The sequence below is a fragment of the Salmo salar genome, chromosome 18 (assembly GCF_965601325.2).
Source record: "Salmo salar chromosome 18, fSalSal1, whole genome shotgun sequence".
NCBI classification, from domain to species: Eukaryota; Metazoa; Chordata; class Actinopteri; order Salmoniformes; family Salmonidae; genus Salmo; species Salmo salar.
In genome coordinates this window covers 12,747,486-12,772,983 of record NC_138308.1, presented here as the reverse complement: position 1 = coordinate 12,772,983, position 25,498 = coordinate 12,747,486, and the positions used below count along the sequence as shown (strand labels likewise).

The 25,498-nt window shown below is 42.6% G+C and overlaps 1 protein-coding gene across 1 annotated transcript; it reads left to right on the top strand.

Moving 5' to 3' along the window:
* Positions 1–9,516: 9,516 nt before the first annotated feature.
* LOC106576753 (voltage-gated potassium channel regulatory subunit KCNG3) lies at positions 9,517–20,767 on the top strand. Its single transcript, XM_014154123.3, has 2 exons — positions 9,517–10,504; positions 16,479–20,767. Exons 1-2 carry the CDS (start codon positions 9,852–9,854, stop codon positions 17,122–17,124), a joined length of 1,299 nt encoding a protein of 432 aa, XP_014009598.1. The 5' UTR covers positions 9,517–9,851; the 3' UTR covers positions 17,125–20,767.
* Positions 20,768–25,498: the final 4,731 nt, after the last annotated feature.

Below are 25,498 nucleotides of genomic sequence, written 5' to 3'. Positions count from 1 at the left end.
GAGAGGTTGAAGAGGGTAGTAATAGGGGTTGCAGCAATTTCGGCAGATAATTTTAGAAAGAGAGGGTCCAGATTGTCTAGCCCAGCTGATTTGTAGGGGTCCATATTTTGCGGCTCTTTCAGAACATCAGCTATAGGGATCTGGGTGAAGCACAAATGGTGGGGGCTTTGGCGGGTTGCTGTGGAGGGTGCCGGGCAGTTGACCGGGGTAGGGGTAGCCAGGTGGAAAGCATGGCCAGCCGTAGAGAAATGCTTGTTGAAATTCTCAATTATAGTGGATTTATCGGTGGTAACAGTGTTTCCTAGCCTCAAAGCAGTGGGCAGCTGGGAAGAGGTGCTCTTATTCTCCATGGACTTTACAGTGTCCCAGAACTTTTTTGAGTTTGTACTACAGGATGAAAATTTCTGTTTGAAAAAGCTAGCCTTAGCTTTCCTAACTGCCTGTGTATATTTGTTCCTAACTTCCCTGAAAAGTTGCATATCACGGGGGCTATTCGATGCTAATGCAGAACGCCACAGGATGTTTTTGTGCTGGTCAAGGGCAGACAGGTCTGCAGTGAACCAAGGACTATATCTATTCCTAGTTCTACATTTTTTTGAATGGGGCATGCTTATTTAAGATGGTGAGGAAGGCACTTTTAAAGAATAACCAAGAATCCTCTACTGAGGGGATGAGGTCAATGTCATTCCAGGATACCCCGGCCAGGTCGATTAGAAAGGCCTGCTCGCAGAAGTGTTTTAGGGAGCGTTTGACAGTGGTGAGGGGTGGTCGTTTGGTCAGTGATCACTGAGATCTTGATCTGAGATCTTCATGACTCGTGACCGAGTCACGATAACACAATAACAGCCCTATGTGTGGGTATGGATGTAGGTACGCAGACCCAAGAGTCACTGTGACCCACCATGAGGAGTTTGTGGCCCTCATCTTCACCGAAGTTGACCATCCCTGGACAAGAACATACTGTTGAATTTGCAGAATAAATGAGTTTGGGCTATTTCTACAGATAGACCTATCTACACCATTAATGTGTGTGTATGCGTGCGTGTGTATGTCGTACGTGTTCGATCGAAGAAAAACTATTTGCACCAAGCTGCATGAGATTCAGCAAGGAACTCCCTTGCCCCTCTCTGTATGGCAGATACATCCATTTACCAACTTCACCAGGAAATAAATGTTGGCCCATCTTTCCCCCCCGTCCCTTTCCATTTCACAGTAAATTAGATTCTACACTTGAGAGCAGGGCCTTAGTGTGACATAATTTCTCAGAAAGAGTGCATCACAAAGAAGAATAGGGTCCTTAACCTGATTAGCTAATCTCCACCCACCGCTTCATTCATGGAACATAGGAATGGAATTAAATCAGCTTACTTTATGTTCTGTGAACAGTTTCAATTGACTGGGCAAAGTGAGTGGCTCAATTGAATGAGGATGGACAAATCTATTTCTTAATCTACTGCAGTATATAGCGTAAATCAGGCAAATCAGGGCTTGCTATAATCAATGATGAGGTGAGTGGGCCTTGTAGGGATGGGGAGATGGAGGGAGAGTTGTTGATGGGGAGATTTGAGGGGCTGGTGATGTACGCGCTGCTGTTAGGCTCTTATTAATGAAATGGCCATGAGTGCATCACTAGCAGTAGTGTGTACATCCTCAATGCTCCTCAACCAATGTGAACAAACACACACCTGACTTACTCACTGGACAGTCTATTGGTGATGAATGTTTTCTCAAATATACAAAGGATTGATGTAAATGTATACTTCACACAAACCACTCAAAACCAATTATGGACAGGAAGAGTGAAAACAGCAGTGTTTGTGTTATCCAAATGAAACAAGTCCAGTATATAATTTTTTTAATGTACATGATTGAATGACTTAAATTATATTGAGCTGGTGCCATTGGTGATAGAACGTTAGCCCCACCCTTCTGCGGGGAAAACAAGCCATGGTTACCCCATTAGCTCACAGCAAAAACTTGACCTTTTTCAAATGCAATTTTCTTGTTTTCTTCTTGTTTTAGTCAATTACAAAATGACATTAAGAAAAGTACAACATGTCTAAAAATAAATTTAACATGGCCTGCTCCCAAGTGTTCTCACTATTTAGAAAAACGTAATATTGTAGGGCTTCCCTCATGTTCCTTTTCAGGTCGGTGCTACACAAACAAACGGACTACAATGAGTGTGCCCCCCCCCCCCCCCCCCCCCTTGCCCTCAGAACAGACTCAAATCGTTGGGGTATGGACTCTACAAGATGTAGAAAACGTTCCACAGAGAGGCCAATGTTGACTCCAATACTTCTCACAGTTATGTCAAGTTGGCTGGGTGTCCTTTGAGTGGTGGACAAGTCTTGATACACACGTTGCAGCTCTTGACACAACCCGGAGCATCTGGCACTTACTACCATACCCCATTCAAAGGCACTTCAGTCTTTTGTCTTGCTCATTCACCCTCTGAATGGCACACACAACCAAGCCATGTCTCAAGGCTTAATTATCCTTCTTTAACCTGTCTCCTCCCCTTCATCTACACTGATTGGAGTGGATTTAACAAGTGACAATACGGGAACAAAACTTTCACCTGGTCAGTCTGTCATGGAAAGAGCAGGTGTCCTTAATGTTTTGTACACTCAGTGTACACATCTACAAGTAATGAGTGGAGTTACAGACGGACCATACTAAACAAATTACATTTCTTAGCTGTGACTAAATGTTTTCCACACACATATCTACATGTAGCCTACTTGGATACCGGGTCTCCACAATTTCCCACTCTTCCACACCAAACAGACTGAAGAAACATGGGACTTCCTGCAGGCTCTATTTCCCAATGTCGCGAACCATAGGTCGAATTGTTGACCTGGTTACATGTACATTGAATAACATAGCAGCTTTTCAGCATGTTTAGTTATTTCTGAATAACAAAAGAAATCTTTGAAGAAGTTGGCTCTTTTACAACGGGGGTCAATGGGAAAGAATGTTTGTTTTCCCCAATTGTGGGCGTGGTCGAGGGGAATGCCTTCTTATTACATGAATACCAACTCGAAGCATTGTGAATTAAATTAAAATGGCATTCCTTTTATAAAAGGCTCTGGCAATGATTAGGCCTATTTCTGCTTTAGATTTAGACTATTATACAATGTAAGGATTTTTTTTAACTATGCCTTTCACATGTTTAACACTTATGTGGTTAAATTGTCATTTTGAAGATGTCCCAGGGAGGAGCTGAGACAATGTAAGCGTTTTGGTAGGGGAGGCTGGGGAACCCGATTTACTGAGATTTATCACACAAAACCACTCCCTTTTCCGAGGACAAATAACTGCGAGAAACTGGTAATTTATAATATATTATTTATATGAACAGCATGATGTGAAAAGGACTTGTTAATTACATGTGGTCGAAATCTGTATTTTCTATGGCCTCTGCATGATGAATCAAATCAAATTTTATTAGTCACATGGGCCGAATACAAGAGGTGTACCTTAGTGAAATGCTTGCTTACAAGCCCATAACCAACAGTGCAGTTTAAAAAAATACGGATAAGAATAAGACATAAAAGTAACAAGTAATTAAAGATCAGCAGTAAAAAAAAAAAATATATATATACACACACATACAGGGAGGGTGCCGGTACAGAGTCAATGTGCGGGGGCACTGGTTTGTTGAGGTATTATGTACATGTAGGTAGAGTTAATTAAAGTTACTATGCATAGATGACAACAGAGTGGCAGTGGTGTGTGTGTGTGGGGGGGGGGGGGGGGGGGGGCAATGCAAATAGTCTGGGTAGCCATTTGACTAGATGTTCAGGAGTTTTATGGCTTGGAGGTTGAAGCTGTTTAGAAGCCTCGGACCTAGACTTGGCACTCTGGTACCGCTTGCCATGCGGTAACGTTTTGTTTTCGAGATGATAGTTTCCGGATTTGACCATATTAATGACCTAAGGCTCGTATTTCTGTGTGTTTATTATGTTATAATTAAGTCTATGATTTGATAGAGCAGTCTGACTGAACGGTGGTAGGCACCAGCAGGCTCGTAAGCATTCATTCAAACAGCACTTTCGTGCATTTTGCCAGCAGCTCTTCGCAATGCTTTTAGCATTGCGCTGTTTATGACTTCAAGCCTATCAACTCCCGAGATTAGGCTGGTGTAACCGATGTGAAATGGCTAGCTAGTTAGCGGGGTGCGCGCTAATAGCGTTTCAAACATCACTCGCTCTGAGACTTGGAGTAGTTGTTCCCCTTGCTCTGCATGGGTAACGCTGCTTCGAGGGTGGCTGTTGTCGACGTGTTCCTGGTTCAAGCCCAGGTAAGGGCGAGGAGAGGGATGGAAGCTATACTGTTACACTGGCAATACTAAAGTGCCTATAAGAACATCCAATAGTCAAAGGTATATGAAATACATATCGTATAGAGAAATAGTCCTATAATTCCTATAATAACTACAACCTAAAACTTCTTACCTGGGAATATTGAAGACTCATTTTAAAAGGAACCACCAGCTTTCATATGTTGTCATGTTCTGAGCAAGGAACTTGCACTTTTACTTTCTTCTCCAACACTTTGTTTTTGCATTATTTAAACCAAATGGAACATGTTTCATTATTTATTTGAGGCTAAATTGAATAATATTATATTAAGTTAAAAGTGTTCATTCAGTATTGTTGTAATTATTACAAATAAATAAAATCAGCATCAGCTTTTTTTGGTCCTCCAGTAATCAGTATCGGCGTTGAAAAATCATAATCGGTCGACCTCTACTCTCAACCTGCCCCACTGCAGCCTGTCGATGAGAATGGGGACATGCTCAGGATGGGGACAGAAAGTCAATCTCAGTATGGAGCGCAGTTCACAACGAATGTAGAACTATCATCTCATGATGCTAACTTATTTTCTTGTGACAGGTAGGCCTGCATTTGTGGGCTCCCGAGTGGCGCAGCAGTCTAAGGCACTGCATCTCAGTGCAAGAGGCGTCACTACATACCCTGGTTCGATTCCAGGCTGTATCACAACTGGCTGTGATTGGTAGTCCCATAGGGTGGCGCTAGCCTTCTGAAATCAAGGCACAAGGCGAGACCCAAATGCAGACACAGGAGGCAGATGGTTGGAGTCTTACAATGTTTATTAATCCAAAGGGGTAGGCAAGAGAATGGTTGTGGACAGGCAAAAAGGTAAAAACCACAGAGTCTAGGAGGTACAGAGTGGCAGACAGGCTCGTGGTCAAGTCAGGCAGAATGGGCAGGCAGGCGGGTACAAAGTCCAGAAACAGGGAAGGGTCAAAACTGTGAGGACTAGAAAAAGGAGACTGCAAAAAGCAGGAGAACGGGAAAAATGCTGGTTGACTTGAAAACATGCAAGGCAAATTGGCCAAGAGACAGGAAACACACGGATAAATACACTGGGGAAAATAAGCAACACCTGGAGGGGGTGGAGACAATCACAAGGACATGTAAAACAGATCAGGGTGTGTCAGTACCTCCCCTCCACCTAGGGACGCCACCTGGCGTCCTATCTGGGCGCATACCTGGCTGACCGGGGTGTTGACGGTGGAAATCGGCGATGAGGGCCAGGTCCAAGATGTCTTTAGCAGGAACCCAGCACCTGTCCTCCAGGCCATAACCTTCTCAGTCAACCAGGTACTGGAAACCCCTGCCCCGTAGTCAAACCTTCAAGAGGCATCACACCGTACACGCTGGCTGGCCACCAATAACCAAAGGGGAAGGGATGGGCCTGGAGACAGAAGACAAAGGACAGTGAGACACAGGCTTAATCCTAGACACATGGAAGGTAGGGTGAATACGGAGGGCACAGGGTAACACAAGACGGACAGCAGTGGAACTTAGGACTCTGGAGATGAGAAAAGGACCAATGAACCGGGGAAACAGCTTGCGGGACTCTACTCAAAGGGGCAGATCCCGAGTGGAAAGCCATACCCTCTGCCCAATGTGGTAGCGGGGAGCTTGTGGTCCAGTCAATCACAGGACTGTGTTTTGAAGCCAGGAAAATCCCAACACAACCGGAACATGGTGAGATGCAATGAGGAGGAACTGTATGGTTTCACTGTAGTTACCAGAAACCCGTAATTGAACGGGCACAGTACTATGGGGGACTTCCTCTATAGAGCGGCCGTCCAGTGCCCTAGCATCCATGGGCACAGAGAAAGGCCGAATGGGAATACCAAGCTCCGAAGCTATCGTGGCATCCATAAGACATTCATCAGCCTCAGAGTCAATGAGCACTCGGAGAGACTTAGATTGGTCTCCCCACAGCACAAGAGCAAAAAGGGGTGTGCGGGAATTAGGGAACTCCCAGTCTGACTCACCATAGTACTGGTACCCACTAGAGACAAGGGTTTCCTAATAGGGCAGGTAGCTATAAAATGTCCTGCCCTGCCACAGTACAGACAACAATTATTATTCATCCTCCGTGAGCACTCCCAAACTGATAGCCTAGTTCTTCCCAACTGCATAGGCTCAGGAGTATCCAACTCACCCGTCGTAGATTCACGAGAGAGCTCGGGTGACTTCAACTCCTCTTGGAAGAGTTGCCTTCAGAAACTTCCGGAGTCCATTGGAGGTTAATGCGCCATATCGGGCGCACGAGTGTGCCCGAAACCAGACCTTCTCTCACTCTTGCTTTCCCTTAGGCGTCCATCAATTTTAATGGTTAAGGCGATAAGAGAGTCGAGGTCTACCGGCAGTTCCCGAGCAGCTAGCTCATCCTTTACCTGCTCAGATAATCCGTGCAGAAAAGTAGCGAAAAGTGCAGACCATAACCGCAGTGAGGCCCCGGTGTTCACACCGGGGGACCGGATCTGGCTCGCGACCCCAATTTTGCGTGTTCGGCGGTCGACGTCACCGGCCTTCTAGCCATCACTGATCCATTTTTCATTTTCCATTGGTTTTGTCTTGTCTTCCTTCACACCTGATTCCAATTACATGTTGTGTATTTAACCCTCTGTTTCCCCTCATGTCCTTGTCGGAGATTGTTTATTGTAAGTGTATGTGTACGTCTGTACTGGTGTGCGTCGGGTTATGTTACCCATTGACTTTTTTATTATTATGTTTGCTGGTGGGTTTTTGTAATAAACTGGGCCGTTGGAAACACAGTTATTTCTCTCCTGCGTCTGACTTCTCTGACGCCTGTTAAACACCCTTCCAATGGTTTGAATTATGTGCATAATTCCAGTCCATATAATTCAGTACAGTAATACAGTTCACACTCAAAAGGATTAGCCTACAGGAGCTAGCTTCATTTTACCAAAGAGAACATATAGCCATTTACATCTATGGGCTTTAATGTTTTTCTGTTGTGTGTAATGTGCAGTAGCCTATATAATTTATATATTGGACAATGGCACAATCATTTGGGCTTGGGCTAATTAAATGTTGTTAATGTAGGGCTCATTAAATGTATTAAATACATTTAATACATCATCGGGTTCAGGTAGCATATTAAAATTTTCCTAATGATTAAAGCTCTAATCAAATCCAGACATATTTATATGCTTCATAATGCTTTTGAATGACACTTCCGGTTTTGGCTGGGGTTACCGGGAGAGAATGTCTTTATTCTAGGCATGGTACATTTGTAAAATAACGGGAAAATATTCAACCCTAGTCTTAAAGGAATAGACAGATTTGCCTGTTCCTATTCATTTTCTCTTTTTTCATGGAAGTATTATTGAGAAGTTTGTAAATATATATACTTGAGGAGATTTGCAAATATCTGAATTGAATGTCTGGATCACCATCGTCATCTGTAAATAAAAGCACAACTTGCACCTGATCCTACCTGCCTTCTGCAACATTTCAGCCCTTACCATTGCTACAACACAGAGTTTATAAACCCAGAGGCGCAACACCACGAGACTTTCGGAAACGCTTGTGAAACAGCCCAAACAGACCAGGCCGGGAACTGGGGTTTGAGAAGTCAATATGAAAACAGCTCATTTCTTTTCTTAAAGTTAATTTTCTCTAAATCTAAAGGCAAAACCTAGACTCGAGCCAATGTGTTAAGTAGTTGAACATGATATTACTCCAACCTCGTGAACGTGACAAACTGACATATTTTCATGAACGTCAAAAACAACTTTATATCGAAGCAGTGCCTTTGATTTGACGGCCTGCACATGCGCAGTTCGGCGCGAGACAGACCCGATGAGGTGTTTCTACGCATGAGTTCAGCTAGCCAACGTGGCCATGACTTCACCTACAAGTGTGATCAGGTATTTATTTATATTGGAGAAACAGTAGAAGCCTCTCTTCATACTGTAGCCTACTGTCTTTGGCTACAAGGTCCCTGTTCAATAGGAAGAATTTCTAGATTCCCCTACTAGACTTTGTCTTTCTGTTCAGGCCTATACTTCCATTAAATAGGATTCTCCCATGAATAGGTGCCGACTCTGTTCACTTATGGTGCTGAATCTCCGTGTGCCCTGCAGGTTATGAGTGCCTACAAATCTGTTTCTTACACTGTATTTTTCCAGGATACCTCCTCAACTGTGGCAACAGGCTCCCCCCCCCCCCCCCCCCCCCCTCCCCCTCTTGCTGTGATACTGTTAAAGATGAACATCTCAGGGATCTGAAGGGGAACGCAATCATCCATTAATAAGCCTACAGATTTTTTTTTAATGTGGCCCTAGATTCCTTACCCGATACATTGTGATAATGTGGCGCTGCATAAAACCCATTGACAAAAGGATGAAGTTATCATATGCCAATTTAATGAGTCATTTGTCAAACAGCACATAAAGGCATCAGGGCCTACTACTGTGATAATGTGGCGCTGCATAAAACCTATTGACAAAAGGATCAAGTTATCATATGCCAATTTAATGAGTCATTTGTCAAACAGCACATAAAGGCATCAGGGCCTACTGTGATTAGGCCTATATTTATAATATTTTTACCAATAAAACTGAATACTATAAAAGTTTAAAGAAATCTATCCTGTAATGTAGTGAACATTATACCATAGTCCAGTCCGCATATTGGTACTGTGGGATTCCAGTTCCATGTTTTACAGTAGCAATTAGTAAAATCAGTCACACTACGAAATGCTACCAAAAAAAACCCACAATTCATTTATAATACTTTGAATATATAGTTTCACAGACATATTGTTGAATTTTTTTCTGGTTTGTGCGAAATCGATAAGAATATAAAACCAGTCTGCACACCACCCAGGTGAATTGGTTTAGTCTTGACTCTTGGTTGACAGCGTTGGGGGATGGGTAATGTATTGAGTGCCAGATCAAAACAAATTTGTTTCTATTTGACTTTGTTACTTCTTTTGATATTTATGAGTCTTATTTGTGTATATATTTTTTATATTCATATAGTTTTAAATGTTATGATTATTTATTTGTGTTCCAAATGTCTGAATAAAATTACAGTTAGTGCAGAATGGTGCATTTTTTTTTGGGGGGGGGGGGGGGGGGGTATGCCCAGGGAGCCATACAAGCTAGAAGTGTGTGTGTGTGTGTGTGAGCGGGAGTCCCGTGTGACACTACTCGGATCTGCACACGGAGGACTAGTTGGTTTGGACACTTGAGTTACAGGCGCTCAGAACACCATGACGTGCACAAGGAGTCAGGTGCAAACGGCGAGTGCGCTCTGTTGCATGGTCTTCACGACAACTCCAGTCGGTCAGATATCTCTCAGAAGGAGGATAATAACAAACGAACGCTAATAATAGCGGCCAAACACAATGACGACGTATTGACTCCTATATTGGACTTAGAGAGGGATAAAGCATGATGGTTGTATAAGGAACGGGTGCCTTTTGGCGCTGTGTAAATCGCAGAGGGTGCCTTTTTCAGTACTTTACAAACACCTGTCAACAATTGGAAGATGAAGTTTGGGAAGAGCATCTGTATCCTTAATGTGGGTGGCACAAAATATGCGTTCCCTAAGGATGTGATAAAGGATTTCCCTCTGAGCAGAGTGAGCCGTTTGCACAAATGCGCATCGGAGAAAGAAGTACTGGAAGTGTGCGACGACTATGATCGGGAACGGAACGAGTTTTTCTTTGATAGGCACTCGGAGGCTTTTGGTTTCATCATGCTGTACGTGAAGTACGGAAAGCTACGGTTCGTCCCGCAGATGTGCGAGCTATCATTCTATAAAGAGATGATTTACTGGGGGCTGGAGAGCTCACACTTGGAGTTTTGCTGCCAGCGGAGACTGGACAATAAAATGTCCGACTCGTACATTAATTTCTCCGAGGAGGAAGTCAAACTCGAGGAAGAGTTGAAGGGCGAGAATTTGGTGACTCGCGTGGTCACGGAGAGAGAGGAGTCCAAGTGGCTGGAGAGAATGAGAAGTACTTTTGAGGAGCCGACTTCATCAGTCGCAGCACAAATCTTGGCCTCAGTGTCCGTCATATTTGTTTTAGTGTCCATGGTGATGCTTTGTGTGAGTACTTTGCCAGATTGGAAAACCGCTGAGAACAACAGCGTGGAGGAACACGGGTACAATCCAGACTCTTTAGAGCATCCATCCGGGTATCTATGTCCTATCTTTTATTATATATTTCCAGATTTCTCCGTTATTTGATTGCCTGCGATGTTGATACATTACATAGGATCAATGCTCTACTTCTCAATGGACTTGTAACTTGTAAGGACCACAAGACTGCACAACGTTTTATTTCAGCTGCTGTGACATAGGCCTACCAACACTAATTTAGAATGTATATTGTTGTATTCTGCATATAATACAGTGGAGGCTGCTGGGAGGAGCTATAGAAGGACGGGCTCATTGTAATGGCTGGAATGGAACCAAGTTAAGGGTTAAGTGTAACGCGGGTCGTATAAAGGGGACCAAGGCGCAGCGTGTAGAGTGCTCATACTTTTTCTTTAATGAAACACTTAACCAAAAACAACAAAACGACAGCCAACAGTTCCGTCAGGTACACTTGACAACGGAAAACAACTACCCACAACAACACATGAAAAACAGGCTGCCTAAGTATGGCTTCCAATCAGAGACAACAATAGACAGCTGCCTCTGATTGGAAACCATACCTGGCCAAAACATAGAAAACGAAAACATAGAATGCCCACCCACCTATCACACCCTGACCTAACTAAACAAGAAAAACACAGCTCTCCTAGGTCAGAGCGTGACATTAAGTTAAGGCACTCATTCCGAATGGTTAAGGTTTGGAAATGGAGTTAAAACATTACATTAAGTTTAAGCATTAAAATAAGTTTAAGGACATTAAACATCAAATATTAAACCTTAAAGATGCACTATTCAGAAATCGCTCCGCCATTTCCTGGTTGCTAAAATTTGAATAGTTCGCCTAATTTCAGTTTGTGACAAAACAAGCAATTATAGTGTAGAGAATCATTGTACCATCTAAACCGCAGTGAAATATATTTTTCATTACCAAAAATATTGTATTTTCAGCTGTTTGACGCTGGTGTGCAAAAACGAAAATTAAGGATGGGAAGCACAGAAATAGAACAGATCTGATCTCCCAAAAAGTTACATATTGCAGCTTTAAGTTTAGCACTCATTCTGAATGGTTAAGGTTTGGAATGGGGTTAAAACATTCCGTTTAGGCACTCATTCCAAATGGTTAAGGTTTTGGATAGGGTTAAAACCAAACATTTCAAACCTGTGTCCATGATTGGGATCGAACACGCAACCTTCTGATCCAGAGTCATGGGATTACACCCATCCACAATGCCATAACACACTTGCCCCTATGGCTAGTTTTGAAGGCATTTCCCAATGTCCTCAGGACATGGATAGATGTCCAATTTCAACATCAATCTGGAACAAAAATAGGTGTGTAAACTGTTATTGCCTGTCTTGGTGAAAACAAGTAGCGCTCTCTATAGGCCTACTTTCAATGCGGTTTCCTGCAAACGGTGGGTTTTCCCTCAACTACACCACTGGGCCTACTATTTAGTAGACCCAGACAGTGCCATTTCTAAGCAACATAAATGTCCCCTATGGCGGCCCAACCAAATGTTAGGAAAAAAAGTATATGTATATATTATATACTATTATTATTTTTAGAAGCCAGTCAGGGTCTCAACTTACTGTTGGTTAGGATAGTAGAATCCTGTACAGTTTCAAAATTTGGTAGTGCATCAGCAGCTTTCCTCTTGGTATGTAATTTACTGACAGTCACTCAATTAGCCCATGTCAGCTTAAATTTTATAGATAGCTGGCTAGACCAATTTACCTAGCAATCTAACCAAATCTCGCTTAGGGCCCCCGAAATGCTGGAAACGGCCCTGGTCCCCGACCACATGGTCTCCTGGCAACAGATTATAAGAACCCCTGTGGGGAAGGGGGCAGAGGAGGAGCTGAATGTTTATTAAAGTTAAATGTCAAGGGAGCTTCTGGTCTGATCCTACCAAGTGAACAACACATTTCATGTGCCAAAGTCTCCATTTTGTATGTTGGCCAATTGTCATTACAATATGACATATTATACTATACGGACACTTAAAGGTGTCCAATCTAAATGTTCATTGCCAGAAGCATCACTGCCCCTTGCACTATTGTCGTTTTTGTCATGCATTTTATCTTTCAGCACTATGTCGTCATAGTCTTTTATACAAGAGAGGCTGAAGAACTTAACAAGTTGGAGCGTTGCCTCTCTTGTTACAGACAACACGTTTACAGTGATACATTTAGATTAAGGCAGTAAATGTAAATGAGTTGTGAATGTCTCGGCTTCCTTTTGGGATGAGCGCATATGTATCGGTAACTGTCCAAATTGCTGATTTTAGTGGCATCCGACAGTACCTCTCCAAGGTAATGATTTTATTGGTATCTGACAGTAGCTCTCCAGGTACTAATTTTAGTGGCATCTGACAGTACCTCTCCAAGGCACTGATTTTGGTGGTAGCCTACTATAATACTCAGGACCTGTCTACAGTGCTGATTTTTAGTGGTAGCCTGCAGTACCTGTCCAATGTGCTGATTTCAGGTAGAGTACGCCTACCTTTATCATAGGAGACTGTCAAGGAGACAGGTACAAATAATTATGTATTGTTGTTTCTTGGTGTAATACACTGTCAGTTTCATGTCTACTTTTTTAAAGACTCATGTTTACTTTTGATGTTTTGAAGGAGATCAGAACATGAATCAATCAAATTTAGCCATGTATCAATACATATAACTGTGTGTCAGCCAATACTTCTGTCCATTTGTCTAAAGAGCTGTTTGTCATCCCTTTCTTGTCTGCTCTCACTCTGCTCTTTAACCTGTGTGTCTGTCTTGTATCCATGACTGCCACGCGGACTGCTCTCAAGGTATTGGTACCTGAAAGGCACCCAACAGTGTGTGTGTGTGTGTGTGTGTGTGTGGTTGTAGGCAATGCAGGTAGGTATTGTTCTAAGCCAGTGATGGGAGGTTATGGTTGTACCTGATTTGTTTCCCTTTTAAATGGGGAAATGTTTTTAAGTGAGCATGATGTCACAAATGCCAGTTGTTCCAAGGTAATACAGTAAAGGGTACTCACATTCTACTCAAGCAACTTAGGATGCACTAAATTAAAATTAATTTTGGGGGGGTTTGTATCATTTGATTCACACAACATGCCTACCACTTTGAAGATGCAAAATATTTTTTCTTGTGAAACAAACAAGAAATAAGACAAAAAAAACTGAACTTGAGCATGCATAACTATTCACCCCCCCAAAGTCAATACTTTGTAGAGACACATTTTGCAGCAATTACAGAAGCAATTCTCTTGGGGTATGTCTCTATAAGCTTGGCACATCTAGCCACTGGGATTTTTGCCCATTCTTCAAGGCAAAACTGCTTCAGCTCCTTCAAGTTGGATGGGTTCCGCTGGTGTACAGCAATCTTTAAGTCATACCACAGATTCTGAATTGGATTGAAGTCTGGGCTTTGACTATGCCATTCCAAGACATTTAAATGTTTCCCCTTAAACCACTCGAGTGTTGCTTTAGCAGTATGCTTAGGGTCATTGTCCTGCTGGAAGGCGAACCTCCATCCCAGTCTCAAATCTTTGGAAGACTGAAACAGGTTTTCCTCAAGAATTTCCCTGTATTTAGCGCCATTCATCATTCCTTCAATTCTGACCAGTTTCCTAGTCCCTGCCAATGAAATACATCCCCACAGCATGATGCTGCCACCACCATGCTTCACTGTGGGGATGTTGTTCTCGGGGTGATGAGAGGTGTTGGGTTTGCACCAGACATAGCGTTTTCCTTGATGGCCAAAAAGCAAAATTTTAGTCTCATCTGAACAGAGTACTTTCTTCCATATTTTTGGGGAGTCTCCCACATGCCTTTTGGCAAACACCAAACGTGTTTGCTTATTTTTCTTTAAGCAATGGCTTTTCTCTGGTCACTCTTCCGTAAAGCCCAGCTCTGTGGAGTGTATGGCTTAAAGAGGTCCTATGGATAGATACTCCAATCTCCGCTGTGGAGCTTTGCAGATCCTTCAGGGTTATCTTTGTTGCCTCTCTGATTAATGCCCTCCTTGCCTGGTCTGTGAGTTTTGGTGGGCGGCCCTCTCTTGGCAGGTTTGTTGTGGTGCCATATTCTTTCCATTTTTTAATAATGGATTTAATGGTGCTCTGTGGGATGTTCAAAGTTTCTGATCTTTTTTTAACCCAACCCTGATCTGTACTTCTCCACAACTTTGTCCCTGACCTGTTTGGAGAGCTCCTTGGTCTTCATGGTGCCGCTTGCTTGGTGGTGCCCCTTGCTTAGTGGTGTTGCAGACTGGGGCCTTTCAGAACATGTGTAAAAATACTGAGATCATGTGACAGATCATGTGACACTTAAATAAAGTCCACCTGTGTGCAATCTAACTTAATTATGTGACTTCTGAAGGTAATTGGCTGCACCAGATCTTATTTAGGGGCTTCATAGCAAAGGGGGTGAATACATATGCACGCACTACTTTTTTCTTTTTTAAACAAGTCATTTTTTTCACTTCACTGATTTGGACTATTTTGTGTATCTCCATTACATGAATTCCAAATAAAAATCTATTTAAATTACAGGTTGTAATGCAACAAAATAGGAAAAACACCAAGGGGAATGAATACTTTTGCAAGGCACTGTATATCAGCATTTGACAACAGCATATTTTGATGGAATAAACTGTAACTGGCTTTTGACTAGCTGACTGCAATCCCTCATTACAGCCTTACCTCTACTCTGGTCATTTGTGGCAGTCTGTCCTCACGCGCTCTACACCTAATAGGCATACTCAGGGCTCAGTCTCAACCAGGTCTAACTTGCCTTTAATTCATGGTATAATTAAGGTGGAAAAGAAGCCTCTAAAATCCCTTATCAGTATGCCTCTACCATATTCTTGCCTGGAGTATTCTGTACACACTGAGCTGCAATACATTTGTCTATAATGTCCAGGCCCAGGAATGGTCTCAGAATCAAATGAAAGTCAAAAATGTGCATGCTACTTTGATTTGACATTTGCTGCTGTTATATGTTTTCAAATGAGTTTACTTGAGAACATTGTAAATTATCATGTGATTACGTCAGTCTGAGGGTTGTTTCTCACTATGTAGCTTAGGCAAAGTATGGCACCAAATATAATGCTGTAAATTACAACCTCACTTAAAAACGCAGAATATCTTCTGCAGGTTCTGGCATAAAGAAATTCAGGTGGTCAGGTTGGTAAATTACAACAGGATTACGATGTGAAAATGTTAGAATATCAAGAATCAATTTATTGCATCAAAATGTAAGAGCGTCCATAAGTCATATCCCACTGGGCACAGACGTCAGTTCAACGTCTAGTTTTGATTTACATTTGGTTGAGTTGTCAACAATTGTCAATTCAATGTGAAATCAACAAAAAAATGGCACCATGTCATTGGACTTAGGTTAAAAGTTGGGTGAAAAAAAAAAAGAAATGACCTTTTGTTGATTACTTTTTGCAACTCCAATCAGTTTTCCACGTTGATTCAACGTCATCACATGATTGTTTTTGGTTGAAATGACATGGAAACAATGTTGATTCAACCAGAAAAAAAGGGTTAATAAAGGCTTTCCCTGTAGACCAGTGTTTCCCAACTCCAGTCCTTGAGTACCCCCAACAGCACACATGTTTGTTAAAGCCCCAGACAAGCACACCTGATTCAACTTGTCAACTAATCATCAAGCCCTCAATGAGTTGAATCAGGTGAGTTTGTCTGGGGCTACAACAAAAATGTGTGCTGTTGGGGGTATCTAAGGACAGGAGTTGGGAAACTGCTGTAGGCGAACCCTTTTTTTGTTTCAAAACACTTTCACCCAACGAATAGGCCCTAACCCTCAAGAAACCATTTAAGAACCCTTCAGTGAAAAGGTTCTACCAGAAACCAAAATGGATTCTACGTAGCAACTTTTTTTTTGTAAGAGTGTATTGTCTGCAGTCCATTGCTTGTAGATATACAGTAGTGTGTAGACCTATAGTGGAATTTCCAGCTCTCATGCTTGCGGTAACTCTGCCTGGTTCTCCCTCCCGCAGGATCATCGAGGCTGTATGTATCGGCTGGTTCACCGCTGAGTGCATTGTGCGCTTCATCATGTCGCGGGACAAGTGTGAGTTTGTCAAACGGCCCCTCAACATCATCGACCTACTGGCCATCACGCCCTACTACATCTCCATCTCCATGACGATGCTGACAGGGGAGAACTCCCAGCTTCAGCGGGCGGGTGTCACCCTGCGCGTTCTGCGCATGATGCGCATCTTCTGGGTGATCAAGCTGGCCCGTCACTTCCTGGGCCTGCAGACTCTGGGACTAACGCTGAGTCGCTGCTACCGGGAAATGGTGATGCTGCTGCTGTTTATCTGCGTGCCTATGGCCATCTTCAGTGCTCTAGCCCAGCTGCTGGAGCATGGCCTGGACCTGGAGTCGCCGAACGAGGACTACGCCAGCATTCCCGCCGCCTGTTGGTGGGTTATTATCTCCATGACCACTGTGGGCTATGGAGACATGTACCCCATCACCGTGCCTGGGCGAGTGCTGGGTGGCCTGTGCGTGGTGAGCGGCATCGTGCTCCTGGCACTGCCCATCACCTTCATCTACCACAGCTTCGTGCAGTGCTACCATGAGCTCAAGTTCCGCTCGGCCCGCTGCACGCGGAGCCTGTCCGCAGAGTTTCTCGACTGAGGGACCCCTGATGTCGCTACACCCCCTGACAACTCTTCAGAGACCTCCATCCACCCTGGAAGTGTGCATCGATCGGAAACATGGCCTCTATCATTGGTCTCACACTTTATTTAACGTATTTTGTTGATTTATCCCTCGTCTTGGAACATCAGTATGAGATGTTATGTGTTTTGAGGTTTGCATATAGCACAGCCTTCTTCTTCAACAGTCAATTCCAAATAGGAAGTAACGGAACCCGATGGGGACAAGGACAGTTTCCACAGCTGCCATGGTGACAGTGGTGTTCGGGGCAGATGTCCCTGACAGGATGTCATCGTTGGAGGGCAACTGGATTGTGTCAGACCAGACAGAGGCCTTCATATTACTGTGGATTATACAGTATTTAGCCAGTCTCACAGTAAAACCTTCTTCTTGCATGGTGACATGCCACAAAAGGGATTTGAGTTTTAATGCAATTTTCAATCCCACACTTCTGGCAATGTCAGTGTGAGGATGGAAGGTAACATTTCTTCTCTTTCATAGATCATTTATTTCTAGTGTTCCTTTGGCCAGTCAGTGAACAACAATGCATTACCAAGAACCAAAGCGTATGAGTACAGTGAACACTGTTCCCTTTAATCTTTCACTTCAACGCTCACACTTCCCCTTTTATTTTGCGTAGACAAACCTGACAAATATAAAAACACAACACTTTGTGAATTTGAATGAGCCCATTTACAACTCAAACAAGGTCACATTCTAAACCTATTAACCATTCCGCCTGAAAACCAAACCAATGCAAAGTGGTTTTGAAAGGTATTTTTTCGCAGAAACCAAGAGAGGGGGTGGAAGGGGTTGAACAAGAAAGAGTACAGTACCGTATGGGTCTGTCAGCTCAGCTGTGTAGGCGGGTCTTTAATGTGGAACACGGAGCCACAGAGCGAGAGTGTGTCATGGAGAAACTGGTGGTTCGGCTGACACCACACAGTGCAGTGAGGAGAGGGCATGTCTGCCTCAGCCTCGTGAGCGCTGCGAGTCTTCTGACTGGAGGAGTGGAACCATTTGTGGCTGGTTGTCAACCTTGGTAGCCTCTTCCTGTCACTACAAAGGCACTCGGCACAACCACCACAGCCTTGGTAGGCACTCCTCTCAATGTTGTTGTCTGGCCCACCCGCTTCTCCTCGACACTCTGTCGACGCCATGTTTGGGTGGCTTGTGTGACGCATTCGGCCTCCTTTCCTGCCAGAGTGAATTTGGGCGATTCTGAAAAGCTTTAATCATGCCTTCATTCATTTCTTTCATTGGGAATGGGATCATCGTGTGTTCTCTTCATATCAGCCGGCTTCAGGCTACACTACCTGTTATCACTGACAAGCACCATCTCTTTTTTCTCAGATTGTGCATAGATGTGTTTGCTCTAGGACTGGGTTTTCGTGTTCGCTACCAGAATCTGTAAATGTAATATTGTAAAGGTTTTGCTCTCTGAAAAACCCCAATCTGTTCTTGACCTCATTTTATCTGAATTCTATTTTCAACCAAAGCAGTTTTATATCTTCCAGTAGCACCTTTTATAGTGGGAGCAGAAAAATGAAAGTTCATCAAGTTAATAATGAATGTACATGAGCGTTATTGTCAGAGTTCTCTATTTGATGTGATAGATATTGACTGCCGGGACTCACAGTCTAATTGTACTAGTGATGCTGGTTCTTTTGACACAGATTTAGTTCCTTTGCTTTGTCCTCAGTGTTATAGTTTCCGCTAGCTGCAGACAGCCCCATCTGCTCTCTCTGATCTACCCCCACTTTCACTTGGCTGTTTTCCAAACCCAGTAGTCACAATGCTTTAACTGTGTGGAATGTTGATAGGATAAGATTGATTAAAACCGTTATTTCAGAACTTTGGGCATCAGGGACTCGAAGAAAAGGCTTGACTAGACTTAATCGACTTTGAAAATGTTAGATTTGCATTATATTAGTATGCAGGATGGTGTTGTTCAGAGGTATTGGAAGAATTGTATTGCAAGAGCCTGTCATCGAAGCATTCCTTCCTATTCTCACTACAACTTCCCTGGAGGAAAACCAATTTCATTAAAACTTCAACAACTTCCAACAGGGGGAGTTTGCAATTCCAACTGCCCTAATATCTCTATGCCGACGATGAACTCAAACCAACAGGTGCAATATCCTGAGAGTAAACAACTTTAGTATTCACTTTGAGAATGTGAGCAAAGAATGAGTTTTGAACGTGAAGGGAACTGGCAGCAACATGTAGCCTATCTCTGTAAGAGCCTCCTTACCAACGGAAATCATTTCCTGTCACTTTACTCTTGTCATCCTTCACACGACAAACATGGCATATTATCTCTGCTCTCATTTATAAACTCATAGAAAGTCACATTGCTCCACAGCAATTAGGACTTGTATATCTGACCAGCCTACTTTTCCATGACATAAATTCACATCAATCAGATCTCCCTGGATTCTACGCCAATTTAGTGAAAATTTCCACAACATTCATCAGGGATTCTAACTGCTACAGGGGTAACAGACTCTTAACACCATTAAAAATACAAGCCACACATGGACCACAAGCTATACTTTCTCTAACCATATTCTGTCCCTCTTCTTCTTCGTCTATCTTTCTGTCTGCCTGACTCTTTCTTTTTCTCTCTCTCACACAGACACACACACAAAGGTGAGCGTTTTGTGAGTGGTTTTTCTCTGGGAGAGCTCCATTTTAATAACATGGGTAAACAAGAGTGGATTTCACTTGTATTTTGCCAATCCAAACTGCACATACGTATAATGAAAAGTCAGAAAGGTCATCATAAATGACATTATGAATCAATCAATTGACACACAAAAAGGGGATTACAAATCAGGCAATAAAAACTAATTTTGAGAAGATTAAACATTGTTCATTGGTTATAAAATCATTGTGTGACCTAGTTAATGTCTCTCTGACTGACACCCTGTCACTTCTGACATCGCTCTTCTCAATGAAATACTCAAATACTCCACGCCCCACTCAGTGCCATCTTGATATTTTGACCGGGACAATATTATGTGAGTATCTCTGTTGTCATCAGAATATGTATTTTTGACAAAGGACTGAAACTGAACTGTTCTGGAAAAGCTACTGTTGTGTTGAGGATCAGGTATAAGGAAATTGGATGTTGGTTGGAACAAATGTTATATTTCTAAAATCAGTTTTTGAGAATAAGTGCAGAATGTTTTCACTGCTCTTAAACCCTTTAGGACAGATTTCCTTGCTCACAGTGGATGTAGTTGGGGCAAAAGTGGGCCCACATTTGTTACAATGGAAATAATTCAAGAGAAAAATACCTAATTATTATTTGAAAAGTTTGTACATTTTCTACAAGACTTAAAATATGACTTATACTCACATAAATAGAGAGGACCTGCTACTTCTGGATACTGTACTTTGTCACACCCGAACACCTTATGTGGGCATCTCTAGCTTATTGCTGCTTCAATAGAATGTACAAGTGCAACAGTGCATATATCTCTTGAAGAAATGGTTGTGTTTCTGCAAGCCATATAGTTTTTTTCCCTTATTTTTTATGGAACCAGCTATTTTGTATAGAGCTTATGTTGTTTACAGATAGAATGGTTGTATATAAATAAAGAAAATCTAAGTCTAATCTGCATGTCTGTCTGAGTACATTTAGGGCTTACATGACTGTACACATGTATTTATTTAACCAGGAAAAGTCCATTGAGAAGCAAGGGATACCTGGCCAAGAAGGCAGCAGCAATCAATACAACATTACAACCAAAAATAATGCGTACAATACAATCAGCACAACAACACAATCCAGTCTACAGAAACACAGTCTTGCATTGAGGAGCACTAATAAATCTAGGTGAAGCAATAGATTGTTTCCTGTTCCATGCCTCTGGTGCACATAGAAGGCAGTCTTGCCTTATTTCGTAAAAGCCCTGGGGAATTTAAGCAGCAACCACCTAGTAGACCGCATCTGGTAACTACTAGTGGTGAAGGAGAGCAGGCTAGAGGTAGAGAGGGAGTTTATCCAGAATGCCTTTGTAAATGAACACGTACCAATGTAGCTATCTGCCCATATAAAGCGGGGTCCAACCCACCATTTTGGTACAACATGCAATGGTGGGTGAGTGACTTAGCAGCAGTGGTGGGTGAGTGACTTAGCAGCAATGGTGGGTGAGTGACTTAGCATGTTTAAAGGAGCGGTACACTAACCCGGACGCTTATAAGAAATCCTGCTACGACTCATCAAACAGGCAAAGCGTCAATACAGGAGTAAGATTTAATCCTACTACACCGGCTCTGATGCTCATCAGATGTGGCAGGGCTTGCAAACTTTCACGGATTACAAAGGGAAATCCAGCCGATTAACCATTTGTCAGAGCACCAGCTGTTCCGTGTGACCACGCTCGTCGTAGGCGATGTGTAGCTGATGTGAGTAAGACCTTTAAACAGGTTAACATTCACAAAGCCACAGGTCCAGATGGACTACCAGGATGCGTACTCACAGTATGCGCAAACCAGTTGGCAAGTGTCTTCACTGACATTTTCAACCTCACTCTGACTGGGTCTGTAATACCTACATGTTTCAAGCAGACCACCATAGTCCCTGTGCCCAAGAACACCAAGGTATCCTGTCTAAATTACTATTGCCCCGTATCACTCACATTTGAAGCCATGAAATGTTTTGAAAGGCTGGTCATGACTCACACCAACACCATCGTCCCAGACACCCTGGACTCTCTCCAATTCGCATGCTGCCCCAACACATCCACAGATGACGCAATCTCTAATGCACTCCACACTGCCCTTTCCCACCTGGACAAAAGGAACAGCTATGTGAGAATGCTGTGTGATTGATTCGTGTTGTCATTTCTGGTCACAACTTCCAGACTTGTTTCCGTGCTGCTGTGCGGTTTGTTGCTAACGTTACTTTGCTACCTGCCAACTTTACGGTTTGTATTTTTACATTTTTAATAACCATTTTACATTTTTATTTTTCCCTCACTCAACTTTTTTCATTTTACTTTTTCACCCCAGATGCTTTATCTGGACATGGTTCTACAGCACCTCCACCAGCCGAAGCTAAGTAGTAACATTAACATGATGCCATCTAATTGCAGTCGCTGTTCTCATAATATACAGGAGAACTATCGCCTTATGGTGAGGATAGCCGTGCTGCAAGCCCAGCTTCAGACGCAATCGTTAGGCAAGGGTAATTTAAGTGTAGGAAAGGATGAAACAGCGTCTGTGCCACCAATAAGTAGATAGTAGTATAAATCCCCTCGCACAGTCCCCGCAGCCTGACAATTTTCTCATGGCTTCTGGAAGGAAATGCTGTCAGAATGCTCAACTGCTGTCGCTCATTCAGCCAACAAACTTTCAACCGGTTCTCCCCCATTAAGCAACGAGTCGGAGTCAGAGGCCGAGCCTTCTCTGATCTCTCCTCCACCCGTTACGGGGTCTGAGCCACCGAAGCCTCCCACCATTAGCTCTGACAAATTGAAAACCCTAGTCATTGGCAACTCCATTTCCCGCAATATTAGACTTAAAAATAATCATCCAGCAATCATTTGAACATCTTGGCCATGTACTGCTATAATACTGCTATAATATCCACCCAGCAAACCCAGAAGAGGACTGGCCACCCCTCAGAGCCTGGTTCCTCTCTAGGTTTTTTTCCTAGGTTCCTGTTTTTCTAGGGAGTTTTCCTAGCCACCGTGCTTCTCCATCTGCATTGCTTGCTGTTTGGGGTTTTAGGCTGGGTTTCTGTATAGCACTTTGTGACATCGGCTGATGTAAAAAGGGCTTTATAAATACATTTGATTTATTGACTGAACACTGTTAATTCACCACAGATCAGTGTTCAACACCATAGTGCCTTCGAAGCTCATCACTAAGCTAAGGATCCGGGACTGAACACCGCCCTCTGCAACTGGATCCTGGACTTCCTGACAGGACGCCCCCATGTGGTGAGGGTAGGCAACAACATCTGCCATGCTGACCCTCAACCCGGGGGCCCCTCAGGGGTGGGTGCTTAGTCCCCTCCTGTACTCCCTGTTGACCCACAACTGCGTGGCTGCGCACGACTCCAAAACCATCAAAGTTTGTAGACGACACGATGGTGCTAGGCCTGATCACCGATGACTAGTGGTGAAAAAAGTACCCAATTGTCATACTTGAGTAAAAGTAAAGATACCTTAATAGAAAATGACTCAAGTAAAAGTTAAAGAGTTGAAAGAAAAATACATATCTCAGACTGGCCAATAAAAATAAAAGATTAAGATGGGCATAAGAACACAGACACTGGACAGAGGAAATCTGGCTAGAAGGCCAGCATCCCGGAATCGCCTCTTCACTGTTGATGTTGAGACTGGTGTTTTAAGGGTACTATTTAATGAAGCTGCCAGTTGAGGACTTGTGAGGCGTCACTCTAATGTACTTGTCCTCTTGCTCAGTTGTGCACCGGGGCCTCCCACTCCTCTTTCTATTCTGGTTAGAGCCAATTTGCACTGTTCTGTGAAGGGAGTAGTACACAGCGTTGTACGAGATCTTCAGTTTCTTGGCAATTTCTCACATGGAATAGCCTTCATTTCTCAGAACAATAACAGACTGACGAGTTTCAGAAGAAAGTGTTATGTTTCTGGCCATTTTGAGCCTGTAATCAAACCCACAAATGCTGATGCTCCAGATACTCAACTAGTCTAAAAAAGGCCAGTTTTATTGCTTGTTTAATCAGAACAACAGTTTTCAGCTGTGCTAACATAATTTCAAAAAGGGTTTTCTAATGATCAGTTCGCCTTTTAAAATGATAAACTGGAATTAGCTAACACAACGTGCCATTGCAACACAGGTGTGATGGTTGCTGATAATGGGCCTCTGTATGCCTATGTAGATATTCCATTAAACATCAGCCGTTTCCATCTACAATAGTCATTCACAACATTAACAAAGTCTACGCTATTTCTGATCAATTTGATGTTATTTTAATAGCCCCAAAAATTGCTTTTCTTTCAAAAACAAGGACATTTCTAAGTGACCCCAAACTTTTGAACGGTAGTGTATGTTTAGACACTTTTGTCCAGAGGAGATGAAGGTTATTAATTGGATCCCTGGGCTGTGGGACAGTGGATGTGCATTGATAATTAAAATGGTATTGTTAATAGGTATTACCCAGGAATTGTGGTGAATAACTCCCTGCTATCGCTCCTTGCTATCAACCAATCAGCATCCAGGATCCAAACAACCTGTTTTATAATAGAGCTCGCCAATTTATGGTTCTAAAAACCGGAAACGAGTTAGCATTTTCTTTGTGCATTGTATTGGGGGAATAAATGTGGAAAATATTTGGGTTTTGGGATATATGCAGGCGATAAAGTCTGAAATTAACACAGGTTTAGGAGATTTTATACGTTTTGTTTTAAGAGATAATATATGTCAGTTAACATGACCTTTATGAATTATGAAGCCTTTATGTGCTCAAAATATGTACGAAATGTAACTACAACATTAGCCGCTTAATTTTTCGCCTCACTACGCCAACCATCAAATCAAATCAAATGTTATTTGTCACATGCGCCGTATACAACTGGTATCGACTTGACCGTGAATTGCTTGCTTACGAGCCCTTCCCAACAAAAATAGTAACACAAGAGGAATAAAATAAAATAGACAAGAATGGCGCTATATACAGGGAGTACCAGATTAATGTGCAGAGGTACATGGTATTTGAGGGAGATATGTACATGACATCAGAGTAAAGTGACTAGCCATCAGGATATATATTTTTTTAAAGATAACAATAAGAGTAAAACAAATTGTAAAAATGTGTCTACGCTACTGTTCGCCAAAAAGCTAGTTAGTTAGCTTTCTGCTTAACATCTCAAACGAAAACACAATGCTAGTATATTGTTTTGCTCCAGGCATGCAACCCAATATCTCTTCAGCGGGATAGTGCTTGTTTTATCGATTCCCGAACTATGTTCAGAGGAGACTTTGGGTCCATCTGATAAAGTAAGTTAAACCTGTTAGCTAGACGTCAAAGGCATGCGACCGGAGGTGTAGTTTTATTTTGTACATGTTAGCATATTGTTTGCTTTTTACTTGTTTTGATTAAATAAATGCATCAAAATTCACAAAATGTGACATTAGCATTAATTTCCACATAGGCCTTTGCCAAGGAGTTAGCCTCTTTTTAATAGGGTTATGGCTAGATGGACTTCAGTTTTTGTAAAATTAACGACAGATTTTAACTTTTCGCAGCAGGTTCGGATAATTAGGTTAAGGTTGGGAAAGGGTTAGCTTAAATGAAGAAAACATATATACTTTTGACAAAAAGCCGCCATTATCATTATATTCTAATCAGGCACCA

Coding starts and splice junctions, on each gene's coding strand:
- LOC106576753 (XM_014154123.3), top strand. CDS start 9,852: ATGAAGTTTGGGAAGAGCATCTGTATCCTTAATGTGGGTGGCACAAAA. Junction 10,505..16,478: donor TCTTTAGAGCATCCATCCGG/GTATCTATGTCC, acceptor TCCCTCCCGCAG/GATCATCGAGGCTGTATGTA.